We start from the raw sequence: 19489 nt of genomic DNA on the forward strand, positions 1-19489 counted from the left end.
CAATAAACAGTGGCAAACCACTTTGGAGTTAAGCCATCATAAAGGACAAATTATTATTCCAGAGATAAAAATCCAAAGAGGGATATTCCAGGGTGACTCTGTCACCGCTGCTCTTTTGTCTTGCCCTTAACCTATTAAGCTGTCTACTTAACAGATTAGGTCACGGCTACAATTTGGCTCTCAGAAAACAACAAAGTGTAAAGACTGCTCATATTCTTTTTGTGGATGGTTTAAAACTGTAAAGTTCATCAGATGAGAAACTGAAAACACAAGTGCAAGTAGTCAAAACTTTTTCAGATGATATAAGAATGTCATTTGGTCTTGATAAATGTAAAAAAGGAACTTTTAAAGCAGGAAAGCTGCAGCACCAAGAAAACATCAGTTTGGGACAGGAATGTGATACAAAAGAACTTCAGCAAGAGGGAGTGTATAAATATTTTGGAACTGATGAAGGATCAACAATAAAGTATGAATGAATGTGAATAAAACTTAATAAGGAATATTTTAGAAGAATTTAATTCTGAAAACAGTGTTGACATCTAGGAACAAAGTCCAAGCTATAAACCAATTTGCTCTTCCTGTCCTAACTTATAGTTTTTGAGTGATTCACTGATCCCAAAACATGTTGGACAGGAAAACAAGAAAGATATTTCATGCTCATCAAATTCAATAAAAATCAGTGCATACCAAGATTACATATTCCCCACTCTGAAGGAGGTATGGGCCTCCTCAAAACTGATTGCATGTATAGCTCTGCAATCGTGGGACTGCGTACATATCTGATGACCTCACAAGACCCAAACATAGTGAAAGTTTTGAAACATAAAGAGAATAAGTCTTAAGGTGACTTCCCTGCTTAGTTTAGCAGAAACATATCAGCATCAAGCGAGATTACAAATCCAACCAGAACTGGACAATAATCAGGCAGCAACTGAATGTGCCAAAAACAAAAGAAAGCATATAAGGTGAGATATCAGATGAGAAGGCAAGAAATGTGAAAAATGCATGCATATAGTTGCAAGTATAGAAAATTCTAACCTCATGTTGATCAGGACTGAACACAGGAATGGTTAAGGAGAGGTGAATTTAAACCAAAAAACAAAAGGTTAATATTGCCAGCCCAAGACAGTAGACTACATACACATTGATTTACGAAATCCATAGGACATGTGGGAGAAACAGACAAATGTAGGTTTTGTAAAACAGAATTGGAAACAGTCGCACATCTAGTTGTTGGTTGTGATACACTGATGTCAGAAGGATTGTATACTGAAAGGCATAAAAATGTGGCAAGACTGTTGCACTGGGGATTGTGCAAACATTATAGTATTGAAATGGCCGAAAAACAATGGGAATATGAGCCACAAAGCATCATAGAAAATTATGAAGTTTATGTCACATGGGATCACCCATTACCAACAATTCAAAAAACAGATGCAAGAAAACCAGATATAATAGTCCATGAAAGGAAGACAAAAGTAGCATTGATCATCAAAATTGCTACACCCAGTGACTAAGTGTCTTATGTACAGAGAGACACAAAGTCATAAAATACCAGGATTTGCAGGCAGAAATGAGAGCAGTGTGGAGGAAGGATATCCAGACAGTTCCAGTAGTAGCAGGAGCAATGGGTCTTATAAACATGAATTTACAATCTTACTTAGATATGTTACTGATACATTTAACTCCATAAGGATTGCAGAGGGAGTCATTACTGGGCACATTGTGGGTGCTGCGAAGAGTACTTCTGGCTAACATCAAAGATTGAAACAATACTAATTTCATGAACTTTAATCATACTTTAACTTAGGTATGGGTCCATTCCAGTCATGGTATTAGAAACCCAAAAGTCTTGGAAAAATGTAAAAAAGAGCAAGTCTTTTGTAATCAAATCAGACTTAGAGTGAGAGCAACTCTTTTGGAATCTGTCCCACTGTTTATCTTAAATTGAACATAAATGCCCCTGAGGTGATCTGACCTTGGAGTTGAGTAATTTACTTGAGATAGGAGAGAAGTGATTTGGACTGTCATTGACAGATACTTTGGTTGAAGAATTTGCTAATTTAGCTTCATTGGGCTGTAAATCATCATCTGTGATTCTGAAAGATCTAGCATCTCCTCACGCAACACTATCAAGAGTTATACAGAACAACATGTAACCATACAGAGTCACATCTTCCATAAAAAAGTCAGTCTGCTAGAAAGTACTGAAATAAGCATTACTTATTTTCATATTGGAATTATAGTTGTTACCTAAATTCCTCTCAGATTAATGTCCATACCAGGATGCATTCCCATGTTTTTTTTTTCAGATATCTTCTTCTTTAAGCTATGCCAAAATAATTTAAATGACATGATAAAGTACATTTGCAAAATAACTTGCATGTTACATCCAGATTGCTAAGTCTGAATTATTTATTAAATTGTCATTGCAAAATGCGTGCTAAAACATTTGCTAACTGTCCATCAGAGATAATACATGTGATCTAAATTATGATCAATACGTTATGACAAAAAGGTTCACCTTAATTTTGAATCGACAATAATTATAATTCTTACAAAAAAAAGAAAGAAAAACAGAAAAAGAAGAAATATCAGTATTGATATGAAGTACTTAAAATTGTATAATAACCCCACAATTATTATTTTTTTTTTTATTTCAAGTATATATTTCCTTAGCATGTACTTATTTAAAAACAAGACTTGCAAAAAAGTCAGGTGAATTTGCACTGTAAATAATTAGCAAACAAGGATACCATAGTTCTGATTACCTCTATTCAGATTAATAAATATAAAAAAACTATTGTGTCAAATAATCTACTTACAGAATGAATTCTGCTATACTTAACAACTTGGATAAATTCTTATTACAGGTTTTACAATGAAGTAATAAGATTTGGCATCTTTTAAGATTCAGTGACAGAGAAAAATGTGTAATGTGCCCTGACTTTTTAATAAACTGGATTTTCTAGGTATACTTTCTTCTTTGTCTTTTGTTTTTTCCCATTAGGGGTCACCAAAGTGGAACAATGGTCCGCAGAATGATTGGCAGTGGAGTTTTATGGTGTTGAGTTGCCAGCCTGGCACCCAACCTTCCACAAAAGGCACACACTCACACCAATTTAGAGTGTCCAATCCACCTGCAGCATGTCTTTGGGATGTGGGAGGAAACCAGAGAACCTGGAGGAAACTCACACGACCACAAGGAGGACATGTAAACTATGCACAGAAGGCACCCCACCTGAGAATCAAACTGTAGAACCTCTTGCTGTGAGGTGGCAACACTAACCACTGCACCACTGCAGCCACTCATTTGCTAGGTGTACATTACTAACTTTATTTTATTCATGCTGTATGTTAATGGTGTTATTCTTCACCTCTGTCATCTCATAAGAAATAAAACTTGAAAATGAAAAAGATTGTTATTGCAGAGATATTGGGCCAGATTCCAAAACAGCTGCCCTTGGTGCAACTCTGCCCTGATTCTGAAAGGCCTGCTCTCAGTGTAAGTGACTAACTTCAGTGTACGACCATTGTATAAACAAGCTTACACTGGGGCCTGATTCAAAAAGACCTGCTGTCAGTGTAAGTGGTCATTTATGCTCAGAGTAAGTGTTTTTTAATCGGGTCCATTATATTAGAGAGAATGTTTAATTCTGTAGGTAACAAAGATTTAACCTTAATTATTTGGAAGAACACCTATAGAAACTTTTCATTGTAAGAGACAGTTCATTGGAGGGAGTTTAGAGAACAAGAAAAAGACATATGACATAAACTGTTGCTTGTGTGTGTGTGTGTGTGTGTGTGTGTGTGTGTGTGTGTGTGTGTGTGTGTGTGTGTGTGTGTGTGTGTGTGTGTCCTAAAATATACATGTGCCACTGTAGCATTAGTTATTATAAAACTGAACTCTGTACATTCAAATGATATTGTTATTTTTGTGTTCTCTTGCCAGGCTGGAAAGTTCAGCATAATTCCCACTATTGTTAGTATTGCAACAGCACTAACGTCTGTGGGTGTGGTAAGTATGTAGCTTTATTTTACATTTGTTTTCCTGTATAAACAGGTGATTCTGTTTGTCTTGTTGTAGCTGCTTGTCCTGTCAGTTGTTCTTCACAAGGACTGCTGTCTGTATAGTAGATTTTAAGAACAGAGCTCTGAGCTGGGCCTCAGGCAGCTTTATTTGCTTTGCCTTTTCCTTATTTTAATCATCACCAATGGTGCATTGTTTTCCAGACAAACAAGCCTTTCAAAATTTGAATTAATCTGGGAATGACGTTATTCAGTGGTTGGTTTGAACTTTGTTACTTGGAAACTATAATATTTGAATAAGTATGACTGTTGTTTTGTACAAGCCTCAGTTCAACAATAGGTTTTTCATTGCTGATGTAGGACTATACCATAAAAATAAGTAAATGTTTTGCGACTTTGCTTTTCTTGACTCTGCAGACTTATAAATTAAAGTCTTTTTGTTACAGCAGGCTTTGTAGATAAGCAGTCCACTTTGTTTATTGACATGTTTAGAAATACCGGAAATCTTTGAAGGCTGTCATTTGGACATGGAATGGAAAATAAAAATAACCTAATATCTGCATTTTCAGCAATGTTGACTATTATATACACTGCTGATTAGCAAACTTTGAGCAGAGCAGTGTACATCTAGAAGGGAATATTATAATATTTCCAGAGAAATTTTACAAAAGAGAGTAAAATCTATATTATTTTGCATCCAAACGCATAGTGTGGGATATGAAGGTGTTCCTTAAAGAAGTTAACTATTTCTGAATTCAAAGCCACAAAACAGAGAACAATCACAAGACTTTGAAATAATAGCTGACACAAGTATGTTTCATTGTTTATGCATGCCCTGCTAATTCTGATTTAAAAACAAACATGGTCAATGTGTACAGAAGCACATGAATCCACATTACTATCATCAACAGTAGCTGCAGGAAAGTTAGATCTGGCTGAAGAAACTGCAAGTTAGGAGTAATTAGCTATATTGCTAGGTAATAATTTGAAATTTCAGGACTCGCTAAAGTGAGTCCCAAAACACAGAGACTGAATGGTGAACTTATATATTCTAAGTCCGATGCCATTTCTCATAATGTTCCCTTTGCTCTGAGGTATGGTGATCACAGAGTTGGTATATATAAGCCCCCCCCCAAAAAAAGTGTTTTTTCAATGAGAAGAGTGATTTTCGAAATTAACTTTTCTCTTGTGTTTTCAGATTTTTTTCTGGCTTGCTGGCACTCAGCATCTCGAGTGCTGACATTTCAGTAAGGAGTCACATTGATGCTATCTGTATTTAGAAAATTTTAGTTAATATGATTTAGTTATGTAGACATTTGCCCCTACATGTGAAATTGGAAAGGCTGGAAACGTCTGTCAAAGAGTGTGTATATTTTAAGCTAGTATTTGTAGCAATCAGTTTGTTTTAATAGAAATTAATCTCAAAAAAGTGTTATCTTTCTTCATGTGCACAGCCCTGAACTGAATTATTTTCCCTTATTACTACATTCTGTGGTGGTCTTATATTAGAAGTTTATCCCTTCCAGATACTTTTTTTTTTAATTTTTGTTTTTATATCTAGTCATTCTGATGGCTGCTTTATTATAATGGTGACTCAATGATGAATGTTTAAGTAATCAGTGTGTGGTTATTCTGTTTTTTAGTAAAATTAGCAAAGGGATTTAAACAGTGGCTGAGTCAGGTGAAAAGATATACCCTGGGATTCTTTAATGCTTACACTAAGAGTTTTTTTGTGTCTTTTGGCTTTTCCCGGTTAGGGGTCGCCACAGCGGAACTCCGGTCCGCTAATGATTGGCAGTTGATTTTTACGTACCCGCTTGCCAGGCCTGACGCACAGCCTTCAATGAAGGTACGCCCATTCACGCATGTCTCCATGCAGAAGACGCCCTAGCTGAGAATAGAAGCGGACAACGTCTTACTGTGAGGTGACAACGCTACCGCAGCACCACCGCCACGGAATGCTTACACTAAGAGTATTCCACCTTAAATGTCAGGGAGGATTCATAAAGGTTATCATAAAGTGTAGGCTACATGTACACGTAGTATAATCTTGCTGAGAGACTAGAAAGCACAAAAAATGTGGCAGGGATGTTAATGAGTACAGATCATGTGCACTTAGTGTAGACATTAATGAATCTAGTCACTATACTTTAGACTTAGAACTTCTATAATTTTTAATGTAAAAGCAACACTAAAGCAATGCTTGGTATGTAGAATAAACAACATTTTTTCATTAATGAAAAAAACACAAACATTGTGTAATAAATGTTTTTATATATAGTAGATGAGCTGTTGTAAGTTTTAGATTTGTGACTGTTAGTTGAAGAATGGGGCACCAGAAAATGCACTGTGGAAAATACAAAGTCTGAAATTTAATGGCAAGAACTGGAGTTGAACAAGAGTTTAACTCAAGACATGGAAAGAATAGTTGCAGAAATGAGGACATGAACAATGCTGAGAAGTAACTGAGGATGTAAGAAAAAAAAGATTTTATAGTTCCAAATGTGATAAAATGGAGTAAAAAAACAAAAGAGAATTTCAGAAATGGGACATGCAACTTTCAGAGAACTAGAACAGTTAGAACAGGCTCTGCAACCCTGCAACCCCCCCACCCTTTCACTCAGTGAAGAATTATTATCGGGATACATTATATTTCTCTGAGACTACTTCAGTATAATACCAAACCCGATGATTCATTAAAGGGCCGGCTCCTATGACATGCTAATCTGTGATTCAGACAAATGTTAACATTGGTGATCTAAGACCTCATTATTGGCTAATTTGCATATATCTGAATCACATTTACTACCACAATATATAGATAATTGCTAGTCTGTATGTCATGGCACCCCCCCCCAAGTCACTCTCCAACACACATACACATACAACTGTCCTGGTATCTGCCCATAACCTATATGCCCTCCCATGTTTCCACCTACACCATAATAGCTGAAGTGCAATTGCAGCACATATTTGTTATGCTCTGGCAGTCTAGTGTATCCATCCACCCTCTGAACCCTATGCTGCTGTTGGTTCCATTACAGAACTTTAACAGTAATTCCTGGTAGTCTAGTTTATCCCCCACCCCCAGTTCCCCTACCATGGTTGTAGTATATAGTTGAACATAGCCTTTTGGTGATGTTCAATACCATGATGTAGTGTTGAACATGTCCTTTTGAATCTGCTCAGTACCATGACATGGTGGGCACTGCCATGCTGCTCTTCATGGGTGAGCAAGTTCTTGAAGCGTTGTGAATGTGGATGCCTTCCTGGAGGTGGTTCCTGGGGAGAAAGCAGACGCTTAATTATCATATGTCTCTCCCTTGACATGCCTCATTGGCATTCAGCACTGCTGCAGGGCCATCCCCATCTGGTGTAGCATGTCTTCATGGTAGAGGACTGTTCAGCACCACGTTAGGGCAGCTCTTGAACTGGAAAAGGGTACCGTGATGTGTACACAGAGGTGTACAAGTCACTGCATCTTAATGAATTCCTGCCAAAGAACTGATAATAATACCAGATTTAATAAGCAGATGTTTAGACAGATATGAAAGCAATGTAAAATGCATGCATTGTCTCCTGTTTAGCAAGAACAGAGATACTAGATATTAAGACTACTCTAATTAAAATACTAAAGAATATATTGTAGTATGATAGGACTGAATGGTAATAACATGGGGACTCAAAAAGTAAAAACATTAGTAAATGTGTTGGAAGTAATTAGTAAAGCAGAGATTGATGTTAGAGGTACAAATAAATGTACTAAACTTATTTCCTGGCCTCACCAAAAAGACAACCATATACATTTAATGCTTGAAAATAAATAAATCAGTAGAAACAAATATAGCTGGCTCCAGGCTGACCCTGCTGCACATTTTGTCTGCTTTACATTAGGGGGATCCAGGACAAGATGTTTAGGGATAGTATTCACCCAAACACAAGTGGAATGAGACTTCTGGCTCAGCAGAAAGGGAAATAACTTACTTTACAACTTTATTGATAGAAGGGGAAAGGATATTCTAGACACTACAAAGGGGAATTGTGATCACATTACAATGTTGCTCACAAATGCAAGTATCAGATATAAAAAAACAAGAATTGAAACATCTATCCTACTGCATAGTTATTTATTTAACTATACCTATATAGAGTATAATAAGTAGAAGAAGTGTACTGTTGTATGTGTAGTTACCATCTTATCTATTGTGACATTGTAAAATTTATTCTAATTGTATTTTGCCTGATATTTTTGATATTATATAACTTAAAAGATTTTGATTGTACTGAATGTACTGGAGATTTTCTTCCAGGCATCTGGTGAAAAGGAGCCTTTGTGCCCAGACAGATTTCCCCCGTCAACAACAGTAAAATAAATGAATGAATAAATTGTCTTGTCTAGGTAAGCTTATACTAGGTGACATATGCAAGTACTAGTTATTGGACACAAACATGAGCTATAATGTGCTGGGTTTCATTGTGATAGTTCATAAATGACAGCCACAAAACAGAGGAGGAGGAGGAGTTGTTATCTACAGCTCAAGAGATCTTAAGGATAAAATAATGGACAAAGGTTTTCATAATAAATAAATACAAAGAGTCATAACAGAAACTGGAATGATAACAAAGAAGTGCTTTGTTCTAGAGCTCAGAGGACACCAACTAGCTAAGATGGAAGCATCTGAAGCAATGCCAGACAGATATAGGAGAAAGTGAACTGACTGTGTGCAGAGATTTAAACTAGCCATATAGTGACTGCTATGTAACTATAGAAGATATATTGTGAATATTTTATGGAAGATAATAGTTTGGTACATAACTGGAAATATGGTTAAGGTCTTTGCCTTCCATGCACAAGGTAGAATGTTCAATTCATACCTCTGGCCTATGTCTGTGAGGTGTTTTCATGTTCTCCCTATTCCTTTGTAAGGGTTCACCCACTTCCAAAACACTCTGTGATTCCAGCTTAAACTCACCCAAGAATGGAGTTGTGGACAGTAGCAGACTGTATATAGCACCTATGGGGGAAGAGTTCAATAGACCAACAGCTTTGGGCAACTACTGTGGTATGCATTATCCTCTAGAAAGGAGTGCACATGTGACAGGCTGTGATCAGTGTTAGGGCTAGCCACTCAATGGTGTTAAAAAATGTCTCTAGCTGATTTGGTTACATTGACTAATTGGTATGCGTATTTCCCCATAATAAGTCGGATGAGGATCCGGCCAACTCTGACCTCTATCAGGGACCCATGCTAACAGTGTGAGGGGTCTATGTGTGATTGCCATAAAGCCCAGCAGCACTGGGCCAATAAGCTGCAGGAGAGCTGGTGTCCAGCAGCCCAGTTTAGGTAACATGGGATAGCTTTGTTGAATGAAAGGTAGACGTAAGACAGTCAACCTACCAAACATGAATTACAAATTGCTGTACTCAGCATAGTCTCAATAACAGGATGCAGCTTCAAAATGGATGACATGATGGTAAAGAGGAGGCTGGACAACCACTGTATCCAGGAAACAAGATGCAACGGCAGTGCAACAAAGCCACTTGGCTTGGAATCCAGAGTCTATTATGCAGGAGTGGATGGACTAGAAATGGTGTAGAAATTGTGGTGAGGAAGAGGTTTCATAAGGCAGTAAGGGATGGCATCAGAATTAGTGACAGACTCATGACTATCACAGTCCAGTGTAAGGAGAGGACAGTTTTCATAATCTCTGCCTACGCCCCATAGCAGGGTTGTGATAATGAAAAAAAGAGTGAATTTAGGCAGCATTTTCAGGACCTGATAGATAAAGCAGGACAGCATGAGCTGGCTTTGATAATGAGGGAGCTGAATGCACATATTGGGACAGACAGAACAGAGCACGAGGACTGCCTGGGTCACATGGGTGAGGCAACAGGAATAAAAAAAATGTGAGGTCATTCTGGACTTCTTTCTTGCAAATGGCTTGATAGTGACTAACGCATGGTTCAACAAGAGAAACAGACACAAAATCACATACAAAAGTGGCCAAAATGCAACTCAGGTAGAATTCTTTCTAGTAAGTAAAGTTTGAGTAGAATCAGTGATTGCAAAGTCATCCCCAGTGAAGCATGCAGCCCACAGCATAAACCACTGGTTGCCACAGACAGCTGCAATCAGCAGTCAGAGAAGGCTCTAAGGTCAGCAAAGACTAGGCCGAAGAACAGGAAGTTGACTGGAGAGAAAGAAAAAAATGTTCAAAAACATACCCAGGGCTCGATGACCTCAGGAAGAAGAGGAAATAGGTGGAACTGAAGAAGAATGGCAGCACCTCAAAACAGGAGTACAGAAAAAAAGTGGGAGTTAGAAAAGACATAGCAAACTAAGAAGGGATACTGGCTGGCTAACAAAGCGACTAAGAGAACAGCTGCAATAGCAAAGAACAAGGCATCAGATGCACTCTACCATCTTCTAAAAATGACTCAGCAGATGGCACAAAGAAATGCTATCAGGTGCAAGGCAAAGACAGAAAGATAAAGAAAATAGTCATACACCCTTCATAACAGATTCCAGCAACAACTTGCTCCCCAGTCCACAGGACATCAAAGGTAGATGGAAGGAGTACTTCTAGCCATAATTTTCAACTGTCCAGATTTTCACAGAATGTCCAGATTTTTGCTCATATTTCTGGTCTGATCCTCATAAAAGTTGTGTTTTCCTGGCAAATCAGTAAGGATTAAATTCACTAAATAATGACAAATAATTGAATTTCAGACTTCATACCTTTCTGAAAATGCATGATAAGACAAAACCTGTTATTTTAGCAACTTTCTAAGTTTATAAGAGAAATATTTTAAACTTGTCCCTATTTTTGTCCCCCCCATTATTTTGGTGTTTGTCCAGCTTTCTTGTGCTAAGAGTTTGAGAGGTATGCTTCCAGCAGCTTCTGAATCAAGAATACACCACAGAAGCTGTACTTCCTCAGACATAAGCCTACAATGAAAGAAGAGGAGGAGCTCACCTTAGAAGAAGTAAGAACGGCACTGAGGAAAATAAAGTCAGAGAAAGCAGCAGGCTCAGATGAGGTCACAGCAGATATGATAAAGATGTTGGATAAGTTATGGGAGAAATGGCTCAAGGGGGTACTCTCTAAGTCTTTTGGTTTCTAACACCATGTCAGGAATGGACCCCATTCCTAAGTCAAAATATGATTAAAGTTCATGAAATTAGTATTGTTTTAATCTGTGATGTTAGCCGAAAGTGCTCTTTGCAGCACCCACAATTTTGCCAGAGCTGACTCCTTCTGCAATTCATATGTTACATGTATCAGTAGTATATCTAAATATGACCGTAGATTATTTTTTACTATACCCATTGCTCCTACTACTATTGGAACTGTCTGAGTATCTTTCTTCCACATTGCCCTTGTTTCTGCCTGTAGATCCTGGCATTTTATGACTTTGTGCCTCTCTGTACATAAAACACTGTAATCACTGGGTGTAGCAATTTCAGTGATCAGTGCTACTTTAATCTTCTTTTCATGAACTACCACATCTGTTTTTCTCACATTTTTATAACTGTTGGTAGTGGGTGAAATAAACTTCATGATTTTCTATAAAGCTTTGTGGCTCATGTTTCTAATTTTCTCAGCTACTTCAGTGTTGTTATGTTTGCACAATCCCCAGTGCAACAGTTTTGCCACATTATTATGCCTTTCACTATACAGGTCCTCTGCCATTAGTGTATCGCACCCACCAACAAGATGTGCGACTGCTTCCAGTTCTGTTTTACAGAACCTGCATTTGTCTGTTTCACTCACATGTTCAATGGACTTTGTAAACCAATGTGCACTTAGTCTACTAGCCTGGGCTGTCAATATTAACCTTTCATCTTTTGGTTTAAATTCACCTCTCCTTAAGTATTCCAGCTTCAGGTCCTGATTGAAATGAGGTCATTCCAGGAATTTTCTGTACTTGCAATTATATTTATGCCTTTTCCACATTTCTTGCCTTTTCATACAATCCTTCTTATATTCTTTCTTTTGATTTTTGGCACATTCAGTTGCTGCCTGATTTTTGTCTACTTCTGGTTTGATTTCAATTTCCTCTTGACACCAACATGCTTCTGCTAAACTAAGCAAGGAAGTCATCTTATTCTTGGTATCCTTGTTTTTTAAAACCTTCACTATGTTTGCATCTGGTTAAGCCAGCAGATATGTATGCAGATGACTGCAGACATTACATGTAATCACCTTTAGGGAAGGCCCATACCTCCTTCAGAATGAGGAATATATGATCTTCGTATGCACTGATTTTTATATAACATTTGATAAGTTTTTGTTTTCCTGTCCAACTGAGCCAATACCTTTTGGGACCAGTCAGTCACCCCAAAACTGTAAGTTAGAACAGGTAGAGCAAGCTGATATAGCAAATTGATTTATAACTTGGACTTTGTTCCTAGATGACAGGGCTGCTTTCAGTATCAATTTTAGTCTTATAAAATATTCCTTACTGAGTTTTGTTCAAATTTGTTCACATTTTATTGTCACTTTTTTTGTAATCTATCCATGCATACTTAGATTTTCCTCTTTTAACAGTTCTACATTATGACTTTATTTAATAACAAATGATCCTTTGTTCCATATTACTTTCTTTTGTTACCCTTTATGCTCTATTGCCATGATTGAGTTTTTCTTCTAAATATAAACTCTGTCAGCATCAATTCCAGTATATAGTTTATAAATCATCAGAAGGCAAGTTATTGATCTATAGGTTTTAGGATAGCTTGCAGATTCACTCTTAAGGAGGAGTATCATTTTTCCTGTTGTTAACCAGGTTGATGTCTGTTTGGGATGTTATAAAGACATGCATCTGGAGCGTTTTTCCTTGGGCCTCTGCTGAAAATCGTCTTGTTCCAAGTTGGACTTTCCCGGTTAACAAATGTAAAATAAATAAATATAGGTAGTTCTTACTAATTCTCTTTTCTACTTCCCCCTTTGTTTTCTTATTTTTTGTATTGTGAAATTTTCCATATCCAGATGCCTTTGCTTGTATTTCTCTTCAAATATCTTTGGTGCTGCTTTTTTTGTATTGATTAGTTTTGCTTTCTCCTTTGCATAAATATTGCACTATATTAAATCTTTTTTTTTCTCTGCCATGTCCATATTTCTTTTTCAAATGTCTCCCGCTCTACCTATTTCTCCTCACTTTGTGGACTCAATGTTCCATCATGCTGTGATGAAACCTGTATTAGACTTCCTACACTAAATCCTTCACTTCACAAGTATTCCATGGGTGGCGTGGCCAAGATGCCAAACAGCTAACAGCACAGAATTTTAGCTCTGCCTTTATTTTATTATTCTGACAAGAATTTTTATTATTTTGTCGCAAAAAAAGTATTAATTCCTCCTAGAAGAAAAACTTTATTAATTAGTTGTTGATTTCTGAAGAACAATTTTTGTTTTTCTTGTCAGAAGCTCTTACACAAGTAATACACACATCAGAAGAGTGTGATGAAAAAGGAATTACAATCCATAATAGCAAACATACACAAACTTTAAGACAAAATGGACAAGTTTGAGAATAAAATAGATAATATAAAACAAGACAGCAGAAAACAACTGGACTTATTTAATGAGGTAATTAAAAAAAAACATTCTGAACAAATTACTTCTATTGAAGAAGCAGTGAATGCCATTGATGGCAGGATGACTGAATGTGAAAGACATAATGAATTTCTACTAAAACAGAATAGAAAACTATTAGAAAAACTGGAAGATCTGGAGAGTAAATCAAGGAGGAATACTTAAGAATTTATGGAGTGCCAGAAAAGGAGGAGGGCAGTGACATGGTACAATTCTTAAACAACTGGTTATCAAAAGCATTAAACCTGCCTGAATCTGTCTCATTTGGAATTGAGAGGGCTCATAGGTCTTTGTCAAAACCAACATCTTTTAGTGACTCCTCCACCCCTAGATCTATAAAAGTAAGATTTTTGTCCACACAGGACAAAGACTTGGTGTTAAAATCAGCTTGGACAAATCCTCCTCTCAAAATAAATGGAAAAAAATATCTGATTTGATAATGATTATACGTCTACTGTCATCTCCAAAAGAAAAGAATGTATTCCTTTAATAAAATCCCTCAAAAAGTCTAATATCAAAGCACATGTATTGTTTCCAGCTAGAATAAAAATATATCTGACTGACGGGGAGAAGATCTTCAATTCTCTATAGGAAGCAATAGACTTTATTCAAAAGAAGAAAATGTCAACTGATATTGAGGAAATGGACTGGTCTGCACAGAGACTGAAGAGACATACTACAAAAATGGATGCTCTGTTAAAGAAGGAGCCAACAAAAAACTAAAAGATAAATTAACAAGATTTATAATTCTAAACTTTATGGGCACTAAACATTTTTATTCTCCAGTTTATACTCTTAGGTGATGCTGTTAAGGTAAATGTTGTTATTCTTCCTTTTCTTTCCCTCTTATAAAAATGTTTAAATCTTTCAGTTCTGTCTCTTCTCCTTCTCTTTAGTACATCACTTCTATGTCTGTCATTTCAACCCTCTTATCCCTTTAATTAGTTTTACCTATCCCCCCTTCTATCAAATGTTGTAAATATGAAGAGTGTATATAGTTAACATTACTGCTCTTAATAAGTTTTAGAAGCATTTGAAAATATCCAGTTAGGACGGAGATATGCATAGACTGCCTTATTGTGTATGTGTATGGTGGAGGGGTATATTAAAATACTATGATACTACAGTTTAAAGGAGGTTGTAAATATTGACGTGGCTCCAGATGTCAAAATAAAATAACATGTATGCATTTTTATAAGTAGCTGTTTAAAGGACAACCAACTAGGTTGTTGCTGTGGCTGAGTGTGTGTGTTTTTGTTTTTGTTTTTTTTCTTTTTTGTTGTTGTGCTGATGTCTCTTTCGTTGCTTGCTTGACTGCAATGTCTCTTGGAGTGTGGAAAGCTGTGGAGAGTTATATTTAAAGGGGAAGTCTGAGGCTTATGTGTTTGACTCATATTTGATTTCCCTTGGTAAATGTCCCCAGTTTCTTGGCCCCGGAGAAAAGTGCCGTTTTTATGATATGGGATCAAGCCCTTTTTAGCTTAAAAGCAGCTATTTTTGTTTGTTTTCCCACCTCAATACATTTAGAAATCATTTGCGAGCTGTTTTGAGCTCCTCTGCTTTAGAATTTGTTTTGTTGAGTTTGCCACATCTAGTAATGAACGGCAGGTTAAGGAGGCTATTGGTGACCTTTAACCTAACATAGATCAGCTGGAATCCTGAAACCGAGATATGGCAAGGAAGGGAAGGTAGTTCTCTTTATTCTACCTTAATTTTAAAAGAAAGAGACAAAACAGAGATTATTAAATGCCACTGCAATGTTAACAAATGCCTTTTTTAAGCATATCCAAACAGAAGTGAAAGTTTAAAGGCTTCACGATTTTTATATAAAGAATTTATAATGATGTCACTGTATCAAAGTTGTATGAACTACACCATATAAAGTATATTATGCCTTTATAATATTAATTAAATGTGCAGATCGTTCCATAACTAAGTGACAAATAAGCTATGGATTTACAAAATTGATGGTTTGTTCTGGTTGCATGTATGTGGTGATATGTGTTTATGCATACTTATGCAGATGGTATAAGTGGATGTTATTCAGATGGACATACCTATATATAACATGAAGATTCATACAAAGACATAAGGTAGCTGAATCTAACCTATAGCATAACAATTAGACTGAAGTAGGATGTCTAGTTTGTGTTGTAATGCTCTGGAACTCAATATTTGAAGCAAGATGAATGTCTATACCATACCCTTTTTTTTCTCTTTGAAGCACCTGTTATTATAATGGTATGTTTTTTTATCACTTATACTGTAAGGTTTTGTTTCAAACAATTCAAACATGACAGCATGAAACTTCCCATTTAGGACTGTACTATTTTCTGTTATATAATTACCTACTTGATGCAACTCCCACAAAGCATGATTAATAAGTTACTCTACATAAAACAAATACAATCACTAATCTGGAGCTGGGCTAGGTTGTCAGGTGAAGCAAGATAATTCCATTTTCAGTACAGCATAGCTTTAAATACCCTAAACTTAAAATGAAGACAAGGAAATAAGGAGAAAAGGAAGGGAAAAGTAGAGGAAGGGAAGGAGAGTATGGCTCTAATTCTTACAGTCCTAGTGCATTTCTGTTTACACACTTACATATATAAATTATATATTCTTTATATATTATCCATCAAAATAGAGCAAGACATGTGCGTATTTTACAGGGGCGGAGTTTTACAGGGGTGGAGTTCCATTGTCGCAAAAGTAATTGTCGAACAAGCCAAGTGGTGTTTTATACACTGTTCTTTAACGGAGCTACAAATTTTATGTGTTTCATATTTTTTGACAACACAGTTATTTATTGTACCTGATAGTGGAAGACATTGCTTAGTTTTATTGTTATCAGCAAACATGGAGGCTATATTGAAGTTGCAGTCATAAAATGTATGCCCCACTCTACATATTGCTCCATGACGCACACTCATACTAGGCATAGAAGATTTGTTAGTGAATATAAAAGTTTTAAAATCTACAATTTCAGTAGTATGGAATTAAGGGTAACACATTTTGACCTACTATCTAAGGGATTCAACTTCATCCCCACCCCTAAATTTAATCTTGTTGATAATATTTTGGAATTTAAGAAATACACTAGGAAACTAAATTTAGCACTTATGTTTAATAATAAAGACAACAATGATCAAGAACATAGTAAGGGACCATTAGGGTTAAAAAAGCAAAGTTCGTTTATACCTTTCAGTCACCCCAGTGTGCAGACATATGATCAAGTGGTAACCAATGATATATATAGACTTTACAAACATAAAAGGAAGTTTCACATCAAGCAAAATTTATCGACTGATGAAAGGAATACTTTATTGGAATTACAGAAGGACTCTAATATACGTATAATGAAACCTGACAAGGGTGGGGGCATAGTTATATTTGATACCATCACTTACAATGCCAACATCCTAGATATATTACATCATTCAGGGAATTATACAGCATCTTCCATTAATGAGGTAAATATAGCCTATAATAGGATTGACATGTACCTAGAAGAGTATCTCTTGGAACACAGAATAACTGAAGAAATGTATAGCTACATGAAAGTAGAACATCCGGTTTTAGCTACCATTATTGGGATACCAAAGGTACACAAAAATCAAGATAATCCACCATTTCGTCCTATAATTTCAGGAAGTAGGTCAAAAACGTTTCCAATAGGAGTAGTAATTGACACATTATTAAAACCCATTTATAAGGAAGTGAAACATCTTGTAAAGGATTCATGGGAATTTTTAAAAAATTTTCCCATTAATAAGTACCATCATGGTATTCTATTTAGCACAATAGATGTGATAGATCTATTCAGTTCTATACCTATGGACGAAGGTATTGAAGCCTTCACCAGTAGTTTAAGAAAATACACTAAAATGTCTTGGGACAGAATTCAACTTTTGGCAGAATTAATGAGTATTATATTAGATAACAACTTTGTTTTCCATGAGGGGGAAATTTTCAAGCAGACCAGGGGGGTGGCTATGGGGGCAGCTTGTGCTCCCATATTTGCCAACCTGGTCATGCTTGAATGGGAAGAACAGCATGTTTTGAATGGGGCATATGCCAATTCCATCATTTACTATTCCAGATTTCTTGACGACATATACATTCTATGGAAAGGGAGTCCTGAATCATTTGCAGCATTTATCAACTGTATTAACAGCAGTAGTAACTATTTAAAGTTTACTTCTGTGGTCAATGAATATGGAGTACCGTACTTAGACACTTTGATTACAACTGACGGGGATAGACTGAAATCTAATGTATATAGAAAGGACACCTTTACTACTTCTTATGTGGACTTTAACAGTTTTCATCCTAGAAAGGTGAAAAGAAATATTTACAAAGGACAATGTGTTAGGGCAGTAAGAATGTGTTCAAGCTACAATGATATGGTTAAGGAAATTGACTATATTACATCCCTGTTTTTGGACAGAGGTTATGATAATGATTTGATGGTGGAAATTTCTGCATATGTGATAAGTCAATGGGGTGTTAAATATAAACCATTACTTGGGTCCTATAGTGCATTAAATTTAACAATAAATAATGACATCACAGGTCAGCAAGATACAAATTCAGTAGTTTTACAAGCCACAGATAACACATATTATAGAGCTTGCATTCTGGAATTTGGTCCTTACAGTCAATATATTAAAAACATTATCATAAAAAATTGGCACCTTTTAACTAAAGATACAGAATTAGGTGAGATACTGGGTGCAGAACCCAAATTTGTCAACAAAATGGGTATGAATGTTAAGAGAATCCTTGAAATAGGCTGTAATTTAAAACATACTGGAAGCACATACACTTCGAGATGTGGGACATGCAAACAGTGTCACAGTATTTATACAAAGAGTTCAATCATATTGGGAAATGAGAATAGCACTAAAATATACCCAGTTAAGGGTAATTGTAAATCCAGGATGGTAGTATACATCGCATTGTGCACAGTCTGCCCTTCATTTTATGTGGGCAAGACTGAAAGATTTTTAAGACAACGAATATATTCCCATTTATATTGTATAAAAAATAAAGACACAAAAAATGCATTAGCCAGGCACATCATGAAAGAAGGGAAAGAACATACATTTGAATTTGCTATATTAGAGACAGTTAAAACCAACCCTAGAGGTGGCAATATGAAAAATCTTTTAGCTTACAGAGAGTTATATTGGCAAGTCCTAACGGACTCCACTAGAAAACCAGGTATTAATGATTATTTTACTATCAAGCCCCTCTTGATGTTGAACATCAATTAGAGGTACACAAAGTGCTATTTTCTTATTAGTTATTGTACCTATACAACATCCAAGAAATATTATTCATTAATCTTTTAATTTTAAAAAAATATTTAATTGATAAGTATTTAATTATTTCAAAATACATATTTAATTACATATATATAATGATTGTGTTTATATTGATATAGATTTTCATAATATCTGTATAAAGTTTTTTTAATGTTATGTAGCTTTAAATATGGCTTCTTAGTTTTTGGCGCGTTTTGTTATTTAAAACAAAGTGTAATCAGCTGTTTTAACCGTTCTGATGAAGCTAGCTTAGACTAGTGAAAGCGCTTGACGTTTGAGACCGCTGTATTCATTTGCATTAAGCACTATTGTGGTTTTAGCTATTCCGGTGGATTTATTTTGCTAACATATTGAGCTGTGTTCGTATTTTCTGGTGTGGAATTTTCTGTGAATACACTGTTCTTTAACGGAGCTACAAATTTTATGTGTTTCATATTTTTTGACAACACAGTTATTTATTGTACCTGATAGTGGAAGACATTGCTTAGTTATATTGTTATCAGCAAACATGGAGGCTATATTGAAGTTGC

At 35.9% G+C, this 19489-nt stretch overlaps 1 protein-coding gene across 1 annotated transcript in view; it reads left to right on the forward strand.

Annotated features, from left to right (window-relative positions):
- Positions 1 to 19489, forward strand: part of LOC122799533 (P2X purinoceptor 2-like) — a 591133-nt gene that overhangs the window by 481326 nt on the left and 90318 nt on the right. Inside the window, exon 10 of the mRNA XM_044068662.1 lies at positions 3953 to 4018. Within this exon, the coding sequence (XP_043924597.1) occupies positions 3953 to 4018 (66 nt within the window). The remainder of the gene's footprint in view (positions 1 to 3952; positions 4019 to 19489) is intronic.

The sequence above is a fragment of the Protopterus annectens genome, chromosome 4.part0, assembly GCF_019279795.1.
Source record: "Protopterus annectens isolate FY-2018-M chromosome 4.part0, PAN1.0, whole genome shotgun sequence".
In the NCBI taxonomy this organism is placed as follows: Eukaryota; Metazoa; Chordata; order Ceratodontiformes; family Protopteridae; genus Protopterus; species Protopterus annectens.